Below are 15,000 nucleotides of genomic sequence, written 5' to 3'. Positions count from 1 at the left end.
ATCAAGCAAGGTCTATATATAAGTACTTATATAGATCTTTATATCAAATAGATAGATTGATACATGTATTTTCTTTTGGCCATTTTACTGTGGTGAAAATAGGATTCCTACAGTTTATCTTTGGATAACACCTAGCATGTATGCAAATTTGACTAAGGATTTTATTAGTAAACTTTTATAGTGTATGTTAAGCCTTTTTGGTTTCCCAGTATGAAATAGATGTTCAGCTGGAAGTGTCCATGTTTTATGAATTAGTTCATGTTCTAAGTCTGTCATTTCACTTAAATCTGTAGAGAATTTTTCGTTTTATGGTATTGTCATTCCACTGTCTTGTCTGTATCTTAAAAAACAAAGATAAGATGGTATTTTCATCTTTGGATATCAGTTGTCTTCTTAACATGTGATGCTTTCTCAGTAGACTTACTAGAAAATAGGAAAGAAGAGAGAATGAAGATAGAGAATGTATTAGTATTATAATGGCAGCAGAGGGGATATAGCTGGGTATATGGCTATGGCATGCTGATGCCACAAAAGATGTCAGGGCATAGGCCTATTCCAAGATCAAATCAGTGATGGGCATTAGGGCACTTCACAATTTCTGATATACACAGAATATTAAATAAAACAAAAAATACAGAAAAAGTAAATCATGATTACATAAAGTAGGAATGACAGTTAAGGGCACCTGGGTGTACTAGATTTTTATTAGAGGTCACATCCCCGCACCTGGGTGTACTAGATTTTTATTAGAGGTCACATCCCCTTGTAGCTACATGTCTGTGTGTATTCTTTGTTGAATACTGCGCCACTACTCTTCCCTCCCAGAACCACTGGGAGGGGAGAGTAGGCAAGGCAGCTCCCTCAGGGCCTAGGATCCACTTTGTTTTATACATTTTGAAATAATTTAGCAAGTACTTTTTCCTTCTGTTTTCTCTCTTGAAAATCTTTGCAAATTTTATTTGTATCTCAAAAAAGTTTGTTCTTTTTGGTTTAGTTGTAGTGTTCCAGTCACTTTATTAGCATTTTGATGTCAAGAGTAAAGCAAGGGTTCACATCCACTAGTTGCTCTGGGGCCTGACATCACTTTCTGTGGCCCTGAACTTCATACTGTAGGCATTCATTCACAGACCACACCAAGTTTATTGTGGATTTGAGAAGAACAAAGCTAGTATGACTATATGAAAAAATGTCACTTTTGAAAATCATATTCACACACTACTAATGTAACTGACATTGACATTAGTTCCTTTTCCTGCCATTTTTCATTAAATGAAGTAGGCCTTATGATAGTAGAGTACAAAAGTATTTATTTTGAATTTATTTCAGTTATTTACTTTTTTTATTGAGTAAACATTAGTTAGGAGGGAAAATGTACATCAGAAATATTTTCTATGTGTGCAGATGTCCTGCCACTTTATCCACTTTAACACTATATAAGATTGTATGCTATTTGGTATATGTGCTTTTCATCTGACCTAAGCATTACGTGTGTAGTCTTTGTAGATAGAAATTCTAAGATTACTTTTTCTTTTCAGGGGGTTTGACTTCCAAAAATATCGACGTCCCCTTGTCATGGGCAGCATATTTGCCATGTTGTCACTGGTGTATACTTTTCGGTTAGTATGTCTAATACTTTGTGAATTGCATTTTCTCATAAGATGATTCTTTTCTCATGATATTCTATGACTTATGAGTAAAGCTTACTGATGCAACCTGTGATTCAAAGGATTGCTGTTACCTGTGCAGTTTTGTTATCTCGCAATGGCCATCAAGCTTCTACTATACATATTTTGTTAAAATAGATAGTTAATCTTTACAGTAGGGCTGCAGTAAGCTAGGGTAAATTGATGATGGTACTCTTGTAGAGGACAAAAAGTTATAGTTGTCAGTACAAGAAATAATTTGCAGTCAAGAACAGTAAATTCACAAATAAAAGAAAAAGATCATGGAAAGTGGTGCTCACAAGCTAAGTACACTTGGCACTCCTGAGTTTCAGCTCTATCTTTCCATGCATACTGAAGTGAAGACAGTGTTTGCTAGTGGGTGTTGGGCCCCTCATCAACTCTTCCTTGGGGCAGTCAAGTATGCCCAGTCAGCAATTTAGACTGCAGAATAAAGTTTGTGACATTGAGTTGGGGACTTAGTCTCGGGCAAGTGCATCCCTACCGTAAAGAATTACCAAATAGAGCTTGGATTTGGTCCTTATTCAGTGATAAATTACCAGGAATCTTTCTCTTGCCAGAATAGATGTGGTACATATTTGTTGGCCTTTGCTAGAGCACTGAATGTGTGTTTGCTAGGGTAGTGGTTTGAGTCAGTAAGTTTTACTGCCTTTTTAAAAACTAATTCCTGTTGTTTCTCTTTCCCATTTTCGTTTCCTCTTTTCCTCCTCTTCATACCATTCTTGTTTTTCCTCCAAATTTCCTCTCTTCCTCCCTAATAGCAGAGGGGGGGAAAATCCATTTTTGTTAGATATATGAAATAGGTTTTATAAATGACTGCACCCCCAAATCCTTACCTCACAATCACTTATGAAAAAGGTGTGACAAGGAAATGAAGCCTGCCTGCCCCCCCCCCCCCCTCTCTCTCTCTCTCTCTCTCTCTCTCTCTGTCTCTCTGTCTCTCTCTCTCTCCCCTTCTCTCACTTTCTTTATCTCCCCTTCTCTCTCTCTCTCTCTCTCTCTCTCTCTCTCTATCTCCCTCCTTCCCTCCCACTACCACTCCCACTCTCTCCCTCCCACTCCCACTCCCACTCCCTCCCTCCCTCCCTCCCTCCCTCCCTCCCTCCCTGCTTCCTCTTCCGCCGTTTCTCCCTCCCTCCCTCCCTCCCTCCCTCCCTCCTTCCCTCATCTTACATATTTTAGTCATTTAGTTTAGTGTTTACTCTCAGTTTATATGAAAATAAAGTGGTGCATGGTTACTTCATTAAAGTGTTACACTACCACTCCTAGCACTGTCTGCATTATGCACTTAACTGTCTACCTTTACTTTGTATACACCAATGCCATCAGCATGTTGCACCAAGTTTTCACAAAAAGTTTGTATGACCAAAAGAACAGTAAGCATAACCAAGGCTGCCAACCAAACAAAGGAAAATGGAGAATTTTTGCATATATTCAATTTGTACATTTGTCAGCATTATTTTAATGTCTCCTATTTCTCCTCTGTTTCTAGACTCGATTTAATCGGAGACATTTCAAAAGAGAAACAAGATCTTCTCCGACAGACAGATGTCAGTGGCAGCAATAAGATAAAGGAAACCATAAGAGAAACCCAACTAGATTACTTCAGAAATTTATCTGGGGAAAAGAAATAGTGGACCCTTTCTTGAAATGCTGAATATGCAGACAACTGTGATAGGGGTGTGCTGGAAGGCCAGAAGGATGGCTTTTCCAAAACTTTGTAAATAAACGAAACACCCCATTTAATCAGCTGATGCTTGTTTACTGTTGTAAAAAAGTGTCAGATCATGCATATTTGACAACTTTTCTTTTCCTTTTTTACTTTTCATTAATTTTGTCAATGTTTACTATTGAATTGTAGGATGTAAGTACAGTTAGAGTTATATTTATGATTTGAATAGTAATAAAGAGTTTTAAAGTTATATATTGTGAATAATTACCTTCCATATTTTAAAATTTAAGTCTTTCCACTCATATAATGCATGCTTTACTTCAAAATTGTTGTTCTTGTTTTACTATGGTAAAGCAGTGGAAATAGCAACTGCATTAAACATATGTCTGAATCAATTATATCTTAAATTTGGTATTTAATATATTGTATGCATATGCTTTAGGCAGCTATTTTCACTTAGATGAATATTCCTATTTCATAAGAAATGTTTTATCTGCTCTTGTTCTATAGTTTGCATCTATGAAATGGAATGAAGTTATAATTAATTTCAAAGGATATTTTGTATAAGTAGATATTTTTGCAAGTAATTTCATATCATACGACTGGTTTGTTAGAACTGTGCGAGGCTCAACCTAATGAATATTCATTGTACAGCTTTGCATATACACAGAAATAAATACATATCTATCAGTCAAGACCTACAAAATAACTGGATAGATTGATAGATAAATATATATCTATCAGATAGATAGATAGATATGCATTTATTTTTGTGTATATGCATGTCCGTATATATGAATATCAATTGGGTCATGCCTAGCACAATTTTAACAAACTAACTGAAATTCCCCCACTATTAAGGTAATGTATCTTTCAATTATACTATAAATGTTACCCCTTAGTCCTAGACTTTTATGCAAAAATTTGCAAATTAACAATTACTGTCAAACTTCAATTGGTTTTAGATAATGATGCATCACATATACTGTCTGGATATTACATATTGTAATATGGTGTCTGTTGCGCTAAAATTGTTTTTGAGTAAAGCTGACCATGATTCTAAAAAAGTAATTTATTTTGTGATAAAGTTATATGTTTGGGTTACTATTTCACAGGTTTTTTGTAAGTGCAGTCAGAAGACATCACTGGAGTACAGTTACAAAGACTGAGAATTGTGACATACCAAACCAGCTCATTTGTGCATTAATTGTCATCAATGTATTAATGTTTATCTAAAGGTGATTAGGAAATGTATATATTGTTTCATTCATGTGGTATTAGGGTATAAATTAGCGGCTGTAATAAGTGGGAAATGTGGATTTGTTGACAGCATCTGCTTATGATGCTAGTCCAAAATGAAAATTTAGACTAATTTTCTTGTATGGATTGCATAGCGATTTTATGGATGCCACAGAGCAATGTTCTTGTCAAGTGCTTTGAGCTTTTAACTTGTAGCAAGTAATGGGACATTGACCATCTACAAGAAATATGAAGTGTGAATGGACATAACTACTGATTGTAAGTTAAAGTACAGTCAGAATTTAGACTTGCTGTCTCTCCAAACTGAAGAAAGAACTTTATAACTGCAACCAATGTACAAAAGTATTACAAGTGCAATGGTCATTAACCAGTGGTGTACTTGAAAGTGTGGGTATGCAAGTGACAGATTTTTAATTTATTTACATTTTAAAAATTTATTATTTCACCATTTGTTCCACCATTGCAAATTAGGGACCATAGGGACCATTTTCTGATGATGAATACATGTACACAAGAGAAGCAACATAGGAAAGGTGCAGAGGTGATATATTGAGAAGTAACCTCTAGAAAGAACACTGATGGTTCTTTGCAAGCAAAGATTCATTTTGTTAAATAAGATTACATCAGAAAGTTGAATCTCTTTTAAGTGGGATATTTAAAAAGTTGTATCAGATCTCTTTTTTGTGCTTGAAACAAAGCATTTCATTGCAAAGCTTTCATATAATTACCTGACCTTTTTGAGGTTACCTAAGATATAGCAAGAAATCTGTAGACTTCTGATTTCTGTACAAATTGCCTCTCTAAACTTCAACACCTTGAAAGGTAAACAAAGGTTTCTGTGTCATAGGCCAAAAACTTATTTGAAATTAACCACTTGCCACCGGGGATACATGCTATGCCCACTGTTTGTTTAATTTAGTAATTGTTTTTTAATATAGATGGCTCCATAATTACTAAGTCACCAATGAGCCAGTTACAAAGAAATACCCGTATCACCTATTTACCCATTTCCTTGATTTTCAATATTTTTTAGTATTTAACCCTTTGCCGATGGGAATGGCATGTGCGTACATGCTGTGCCTAGTGTGTGTTCAATTTAGTAATTGTCTTTACATATAGATGGCTCCACGTGTACGAAGTCACCAATGAGCCAATTACAAGAACTACCTGTTCACTTGTTTACCTTTTTCCTTGATTTTCAATATTTTCTAGCATTGAATACTGCTGTTAGTAATGTCACTAACAATATAGAAATTATTATGTTTATACCAAAAATAAGTTTCGATGTTGATAGCATTAGTAAAAAAGTGTTTTCCCGCTATTCAAGGAAAGGCGAGGTCAAAAGATCTAATCGACTCCTCTGCTGGCAGAGCTATCTATGCACAAAAACATTTAACAAAATACTGAAATGAATGCAACATTTTCCTGTCAGCATTGGGTTAAAAGCTGTCATGTGTAACTCATAACTACACTCAGAATTTGTTTCAAGTTAGCAATATTATTTTTACATGTAAGGGAAAATGCTTAGAACTTTTTTTTTTGTAAATACTCTGTGTTGCAAGACAATGTTTTCTCCAGGCAGTGATGGCTTGTAAGGTACTGATTTTTGTATATGCACTGTATGAGAATGAAAGACATGAGAATTCTTATAAGAACTACTGTAAGACCTTTGCAAGACCATTAGTGTATAATTTCATGGAACAGATAAAGATAGACAACTTTATCTTATAAAATATATTATTACACATTCTTTTATGTGCTCATGTCAGAGAGCAAACAGGTGGTTCACAGTAAAAAATAAAATGCAGTTTCAGGATTACTTGTATTTCCATCAAACCAATTTCAGTAAACAAGGTGCAAATTTTTTGGAAGTAAGCTGGATTTAATACTAAGATTACCATCCTATTTTTGTCTGTTGCATTCATTTGCTTGTATGTTGCCAGAACTGGTTACATTTATCATGTGTTTTTGTGAAGTCTGTATATGAACTGAAATTATGTTTTCAGCTGGTCTTCAAAGAAATATAGATTGGAGGTTATTATAAAGAAAAATATTATTATAAAAAGAACTTTATTTCATTACACCTATCCTCAAAAGGATGATACATGATATGAATATTACAAAGTGCATAGATGAAAAGTATATGAAATGGTATGATACATTCTGAATTAAGCCTTGAACAGATTTATTGTGCAGTAAAAATATGCATATTCTCTTTTTGAGCATCACTAAATAATCATATATTTTTTTTGTTGCTTCTTTTTTTTCTAAATATAATTTTTTTGTCTTTTGGGCTTCCTGATGCTATAAATAAGTATGACTGAAGCACAGTTGTGAGATTTCTCTCCTTAAATACTGGAAGATGATGATGAAAAAAATCTCATTAATGGAAAAAAAAGAAAAGGAAAAAAAAATCCCAAGATAATACTTTCCTTCCTAAATAGCTTTAGGAAGAATCTGTAATGAGGTGTGAAACTTTGGTTTAAATTTACGCATCCACTTCAGCTGAAGGTCCCTTAGTAAGTTCTCCATGTTATGAAAACCCCTTGTATTATTTCCCTCCTTTCCCTGACCATAGGAAATATGTACAAAGTATATACAATGGCAGAAAATAGTAGTAATAAAGGTAAATACGTGTCAGGACTTGTTGCTTTATAAAGGAACTTGAAATTTATGTACTTTACTATGTAAGAAGTTCATTAAATGATACTGGATTCCTTTGACATTATTCTTGTTTAAAAAACATTCATAAAGAAAGTTGCACATTTCACAGTAATGGAAGATTTCAGAGAATAGTTCATCATTGTCCTCTTGTCAGTCTGAATAACAAAGATCTGACATCAAAAATCCTTCATTCATTTTAAAACTTTACTACAAATATTGACAAAATTACGAGATAAACAACATTTCACTTGCCATCTGGTTTAATTACAAAATTTACCGAGATTTTTTTTATATCAAAATGTCACAATAAAAAGAAGGATCCATTCTTTCTCAGAGCCCTCCTATTTCCTATCATTTGTGACCATAATTTTCAAACTTTGAAAAAATACGCAGTAAAGATACAAATGGTCATCCTTCTCCACCTACTTGTCATTACGGTATGACAATATGCAAATATAAAACCAAATATTAGAAAAAATCTGAAATTTTTTCTAGAAATACTTTTATCATATTGAAGACAAACTTATGGTATAGACGAGACAAATGATCTTCTAGCTACCTTACGTCCCAGAGAGATGAAACGTACTCAGATGATCAATTAATAAATCTCTCCTACTTTACACTATATCTGAAAATTTCCTCTCAAAAGAGAGGTGTAATGAAGAAGTTTACAAAATCCCAACCTTGGTTCATCAAACAGTACTGATTATTCATTTGAAGTAAATGAATTCATGCATTAAAATTTTGCAATCTGATATTGTATATTGCAATTGATAAAGCTGATGCAACATGAAACATCACTCTAGTAAAAAATGTCGACTTACTGATTTCAACAGCACTATATTTGATTCCCTTTTATGTTTGGTATTATTGTACACCACATGTCTTGACTGATTTCAAATAAATAATTTTCTTTGAATTTCATATTCAAATACAGCTGCCCTATTCACAGGAGCTACTGCCAACCTCATTCACTTTCTCTCAAAAGATGAAAGGCATTCAAATTTTGATAAATTTTGGGTTGTTTAGGCCAAGCTTGAAGTTGATATCTGATAAGACAATGCCGAACTGTATCTCCTTCTCTGCTGTGATGCCTGCCATGATGTCTTCGTCCACTTCTTCTTCCTTGTCCTTCTTCTCACCATTGTTGTTATTCTTCTTCTTCTTCTTCTTCTTCTTTTCCTTCACTGGTTCTTCATCTTCTTCCTCTTCCTGAAATTTTAAGCCACTATAAAACTTCTTTCAATGTTTTGCAACCTTAAATAAGTATTTGAAACCGGAAGAAAAAAAGATATCCGAGTTTATACCTGTAGTGTGAACAGAAGAAGGAAGAGTGGGAACAGTGTAAAAATGATAACCAACATGATACAGTTTATAGTTTAGGATTTAATGTTAACACAGAGTGCATTATTATAATTTTTTTTTTCTTTCTTTCTTTCTTTTTTCTTGTTGTCATGAACCCTTTAGAAGTTTTGAGGAAGGCAATGACCATCTCCCAGAAAAAAAAAAAAAATCTCAATATGCATAGCTGCAACTATCTGAACACTTGAAGAATGAATGCATAACACAAATTGAAAAGGTAAATCTTAATAACAAAAATGTTTCTCTTCAACATTTTGTGTTGTAACATAGACTTTATTGGTATTTGGAATCAAAATAGTTTTGTCAAATTGATTTTCAAAGTATGCAAAGAAATTCATATATAAATTTATGAACTATAAAAAGACTATCCTGTCAGATTTGGCAACAGCAAGATCGCACCTCATAAACACAAAATGGCCTATATTGACTACCAGAACTACAATAATTACCCATGCAATGCAACAAGATAGAGAGATTTAAATGAAGTAATCATTAATATCAAAATCATTTTTAAAAACTTCTTGGGTAAAATGTGTAACTTCTTTACTGTCTTTAGTGGTTTATGATCCCAGGTTCAGAACCCCTGCCTTAAAACTTCTTTGTTCGGCAATTTTATAACCTTATTTAAATAACAACAGAGATGATATAATTCATTTAATGAGATGCAAGTGCAAATTTCAACTTTTAGCTTATAAAACAGATCATATTTTTAAAATCCCTTTATCTATAATCTTCAGAAATACCATGTGCGTGAACAGCATTTTTAAAAACAACAATCCAACTGCTTAAAAGCATTTATTAATACTCAAATGGAGCCATCTTCTACTACTACTACTATTACTACTACTTATACTACTAACAATAATAATAATCAATATTAACAATAAAGGAACAGATTTTTAAATTTCTTAAAGTTAGTGTATTTAATAATATTGCTCTTTTTTTTAAATAATTTATTGTAGCTTTCCAAGTTGAACAAAATATAATAATTTTTAACCCATGGCCACATTAGGCAACCACAGTCAGATTTCTAACTCTATCATTCATGAAGTATTAACCCCATCCACCTGGTGGCATGTAAAGCTACACAGAAAAATGTTGTTAGAAAATCATGCTAAACATTTTGAATGAGCAATGATACTTCTTGAAATTTAGTTGTTAATGCTGCCAAACTGTTGGAATCCCTGATTTTCCAACTGCTTTTGAGTGTGTATGGCTTATCTGAACATTGCCAGGTATATTCTATCTCTTACAGGAATATGAATGCATATGAATTCCAGAACGACTATTCGAGACACGGATCAGAACTAGACAAATTCAAAACCCAATACCAACCCTTCCATATCAAAAGGTTCTGTTCATTATTGAATCTTTTGACATCCCTCCTAATGATAGTTTTCTGTGTAACTGTACATACATAGCTATTGTAGACCAAGTAGTGAGTGGCATCGCATCACAATCATTCCCATGCCGTTGGTTCATCAGAAGGAGCTTCTTTTTTTACAATTTTTTTTGGCACCATTTGCATGGCAAAACTTTTATGCAATACCACCAATAACAAGTAAAGGTAAACTTCCACATTAAAAAAAATAATAATAATAAATAAATGATATCACAACATAAGTTTTAAGGTGCTTAATGTTCCTTGCAAACTACAGAACCAGCTGGATGCTAATGGGAAACTGCTGATGTATACCAACAATCCCACATCAAAGGCTCACTAGCAAAAATTCTAACCATGGGGGTTGATGGGTTAAATGGCCATAGTCTACAACCTCAGAAAAATATCTATATGGCCTCCAGCCTGCTCTACTGAATGATGCCATATTTGGAGTATACCAAATAAACTTGCAACTGCTCATAAAATAAAACCGGCCGCTCAAATGAACAAAAATTCTAAAGAATTTAGCCCTGTTCTAGAGCATACCAACAGACTGTTACTGTGTGTGTGTGTGTGTGTGTGTATGTGCGTGTGTGTGTATGTGCATGTGTGTGTATGTGCGTGTGTGTGTATGTGCGTGTGTGTGTATGTGCGTGTGTGTGTATGTGCATGTGTGTGTATGTGCATGTGTGTGTATGTGCATGTGTGTGTATGTGCATGTGTGTGTATGTGCATGTGTGTGTATGTGCATGTGTGTGTATGTGCATGTGTGTGTATGTGCATGTGTGTGTATGTGCATGTGTGTGTATGTGCATGTGTGTGTATGTGCATGTGTGTGTATGTGCATGTGTGTGTATGTGCATGTGTGTGTATGTGCATGTGTGTGTATGTGCATGTGTGTGTATGTGCATGTGTGTGTATGTGCATGTGTGTGTATGTGCATGTGTGTGTATGTGCATGTGTGTGTATGTGCATGTGTGTGTATGTGCATGTGTGTGTATGTGCATGTGTGTGTATGTGCATGTGTGTGTATGTGCATGTGTGTGTATGTGCATGTGTGTGTATGTGCATGTGTGTGTATGTGCATGTGTGTGTATGTGCATGTGTGTGTATGTGCATGTGTGTGTATGTGCATGTGTGTGTATGTGCATGTGTGTGCATGTTTTTGTATTTTGTGCTATTGTATTTTTTTACCTTAACCCTTATGATCTGGATGATCGTAAGGTTAAGGTTTGAAGGGTGGGTCACTTGATCAAGCCGTCATGGGAATATCTGGCTATGGGTTGGGGTGATGTGAACTAGCCATCATGAGCATTTCAGATGAAGGCCGAGTTATAGATTATCTAGAGATACTATAAAGTCAATGACCATTTGGAAAAAGCAAATCAAATAACAAATATGGACTGAAAAATTGCAAAAAAGCTAAAAATACTTATGCATAAAGAGAAAATAACATTGTAAAGGCAAAGCATAGAGTCATCTTCGCACACAAATGTTAGTAACTGAAATAAACCAAAGGCAAGGGGACAATCTATAAGACTAAAATCCAAGCAAATGAAATGCAAACAACCATACTCACTAGAAATTCATGCATTGCTAATCCTTCCCCCAAAAGAAAAGTAGAAAATAAAAATAAACCTTATTACTGTAATCATGCACTTGTATTCCTCAAGCCTCCAAAGAAGATATATTAACGAGCCACTGATTAGCAAACATATTTCTTGTAATAAACATTTCTTGATGTACTGCCAATCAATATCATTATATCTCTGATCACCATCACCAAATCTGAAATCCGTATTGTGTGTATGAAAATCATAAGAGATGTTACCAATATCTTCAAACAAGCGAGAACACCTGTTTTAACCAAATGAGAGAGGAAAAGGTATCTGACCTCAATTGTCATGTCTGCAACAAACTGGTAAAAGCATATCACATAAGGATATTTTCAAGTATTCATCATTTACAACTGAAGCAGCACATTCCTTCCAGCAAGAAAATAAGGAAATTGAGTATATAGATAAGAGATTTATAGATTATACAAGGCAATCATTCAAGACTACATTCACTTATTTGTTTGTTGATAATGTAAGAAATGGTAAAGCCTAAACAACCAATAGAAAAAAGTAGAAAATTTCTGTGAAAGAAGGTTAGGAGGTTGTCCCAAAGATGTCATTTCACGTCCATTTCTTGCCGAGGTCATTAGCTGTCCAGATCTGTCAGACCTTAAAGATATATATATATATATATACACGTTATATACTAAGAGTATTCATGAAGATTAGCTAGTGGGAGGGTTGGAGTGCATATAAGTCACACTTGGGACATGTGATGCATTACAGCGCCAATTTCGGATTATCTTAGGGTGGGGGAAGGATATGGTGCAAGGATTCTTATATATTAGTGAAAGCTAATATGTAGAGAGTTCAAATAAGATTGTTAAGGATGTGTAAAAAAAATATAATAATAAAAAAAAAAAAAAAAAAATGGAGAATGATAAAATAATGAAGAAAAAGAAATAGGATTCGTGCGACTGCCGATTCAATATCTATGGAGTTCTTACATCGATTTTACAAAACGCCATCGCTTATAACAACTGATTGCATTCCTCTCTTGGGGGGGGGAGGGCATTCTCCTCTTTGGGACACCTGCCTGCCTGCCTTCCCCGCTGGGCTGGATACTGACCTTGTTATAGCGATACATGGTAACACTAACCGGCTCTGAGTTGTTCTTCACTTTCCGTTCGCGCTTCACCCGTCCTGTGGGGTTGGGAGGTTCTTCCTTCTGTCTCTCCTTCCGGGCCTAGCATGGGGAGGGGGGGAGCAGGGCAAAGAAGAGCTTAGTCTCTTGTGCATATTATATGGAGGGTCATTTAAAAATGATATACATGTGCACATTGTATGTATGTATGTATGTATGTATGTATGTATGTATGTATGTATGTATGTATGTGTGTGTGTGTGAGAAAAGAGAAAAAAAATATACCACCCTACAGCATGATGTATACACAAATAACAATTAGTCCTGCGCAAATAGACACAAACATTTTCTTGAACATTATTTGAAAAGGCATCCTTAAAACTTACAAAAATTCCATAGCAACCTACCTTCCTCATTTGATTCTCGTACTCCAAGGCATCATAGAAGTTGGGCTTCTCCCGCTTGACCCTCTCACTACGACGCTTGCCCTCCGGGGCTGACGAGCCCAGGTCTCCTTTGCCCACTGATGCCGTTAGAGACATGATTCCGCTAACTGCAGTTGACGTAGCTGATCCCCTGCTTGGTTTCATCTCCTTCAGCTGGCCGTCGTCAATCTCCTCTACCTCCGAGGTGTTTGAGGTGGTTGACCGGCGTCTCTCCTCGAAAAATTGGTGCCCGCAGTGACAGTGCTTTGTTGCGACTGGTACCTGAAAGTAATATGATTTGAAATTATACCCTGAACAGTTATAAAGTTGGATCACTTATTACAAAAATGACAAATAATATTACGAGTAATAATATCAATAATAATTACAATATCAATAATTATTAAAGAATGTGCTATGGTGCAAATAGAAGAGACACATGTTCATCCAGAAATGTCTTCCATTCTCTTATAATCACGTGACTGATTCCCCCCTCCCCCCCTTTGAGACACACAAAACTTTTGCAATAGACCTCCTAAATTATCTATGTTCTGATGATTATGCTTAACCCCTATGATCCATATGACCTAATCATCACATCATAGAAAAGTCTAGGGCTAGGGTGACAATAACTAGCTATCATGAGAATATTGGCGGAAACCCAGAGTGATGGGAATGACTCGCCACAAGTGCAAAAAGCTCTTGGAGGGTCATTAGAATCAATGGGCATTTAGGACGGGGCTTTTAGAACACAGGCTCTAGGGAGGAGGCTATTTCCCTGCTCAAGATCCTATATCTGGCACAAGATGTATTACTGAAAATTGAATATTAAGAAGGTAAAAATGTACACCTAACAATATATTACTTATTGTGAACTACCTTAAGAGATATTATGGAGTCTTTGCAAGGAAAACTGTCTATTGCCATCTGGATAATACAAATTAAATGACATGTAGACATTAGAAAATGACAAAAAAGCTAACGCTTATGAAGAAAAAGAGAAAATAATATTGCAAAGGGGAGGCATGGTGTCTTGTCAGCACCTACAAGTGTTTGTGTGTGCCCAGCCTATAAGCCACACATCCTTTGGAGTGGCTGCTCAATTAAGCCTAATACCCGTGTTGTGGTTCATGTGCGAGTAGGGAAGCTTCCAGATCCATGGGGTTAATAGGAAAATATTAAAAAATCACTGTTAGAGAAGACATAAAAAATTACATAATAACAATTGACAATAATGATAATAACAAATAAAAATAATAGAGACAATGGTATCATTCCCTGCAAAAATAAAATTCCTTTTTACTGACTTACTAAAGTTCTTAATTTGAAATATACCAGATACTCATCTCCTCACTTGGGAAATAATCCACAAAAGTACCAGTACAGGTACATAAAATCAAATAACACAACTGCTAAAACTGAGGGCTAAATAATCAGACAAAACTATAAAACAAATGTTTATATATATTCAAAAGGGAAGAAAATATAGAAAAGAAACAATACAGCATGCAAAGCATCAACTAAAACTACCTCTACAAGAAAGGTACTGTAAACGTTAAGTTGCATTTTAGCCTCCTATTTTCCTCACACTTGCCCCCTCCTTATATCTCTCTCCCAAGCATCAAGAACCATTCTGTATACATTATATGAAAGTAATCAGTTGGAGAGAAGAAGCCATCAGAGTAATTGTAAACACACTGATGAAAAAGCTTACTTTCCTCAAAAAGGCTAATCATACAATGCACACATTTAGTATGATCAAAACTTGCTGTGATGTCTCTGTTTGTTGATCTATAAATGTAGCAATGAACTGAATACAGTTAAAATCAGGTTATCAAAGATCTCTCAAACTGC

At 34.9% G+C, this 15,000-nt stretch overlaps 2 protein-coding genes across 3 annotated transcripts in view; one reads left to right on the top strand and one right to left on the bottom strand.

Annotated features, from left to right (window-relative positions):
• LOC113812795 (uncharacterized) overlaps positions 1-6,682 on the top strand; it is a 6,947-nt gene extending 265 nt beyond the window's left edge. The window contains exons 2-3 of the mRNA XM_027364711.2: positions 1,536-1,616; positions 3,175-6,682. Coding sequence (XP_027220512.2) covers positions 1,536-1,616; positions 3,175-3,316 — 223 coding nt within the window. The 3' untranslated portion in view covers positions 3,317-6,682. The remainder of the gene's footprint in view (positions 1-1,535; positions 1,617-3,174) is intronic.
• Positions 6,668-15,000, bottom strand: part of LOC113808575 (UPF0547 protein C16orf87 homolog) — a 14,878-nt gene continuing 6,545 nt past the window's right edge. Inside the window, exons 2-4 of one of the 2 annotated variants that reach the window (XM_027360010.2) lie at positions 13,129-13,428; positions 12,737-12,823; positions 6,668-8,490 (exon numbers count right to left, since the gene is read on the bottom strand). In XM_027360010.2, the coding sequence (XP_027215811.1) occupies positions 8,278-8,490; positions 12,737-12,823; positions 13,129-13,428 (600 nt within the window). In that variant the 3' untranslated portion in view covers positions 6,668-8,277. Of the gene's footprint in view, positions 8,491-12,706; positions 12,824-13,128; positions 13,429-15,000 lie in introns of both variants that reach the window. The other variant, XM_070140974.1, reaches the window with a different exon arrangement.

The sequence above is a fragment of the Penaeus vannamei genome, chromosome 27 (genome assembly GCF_042767895.1).
Source record: "Penaeus vannamei isolate JL-2024 chromosome 27, ASM4276789v1, whole genome shotgun sequence".
NCBI classification, from domain to species: Eukaryota; Metazoa; Arthropoda; class Malacostraca; order Decapoda; family Penaeidae; genus Penaeus; species Penaeus vannamei.
The sequence above is the reverse complement of the archived record's forward strand: the minus strand, read 5'-3'. Positions and strand labels throughout refer to the sequence as shown.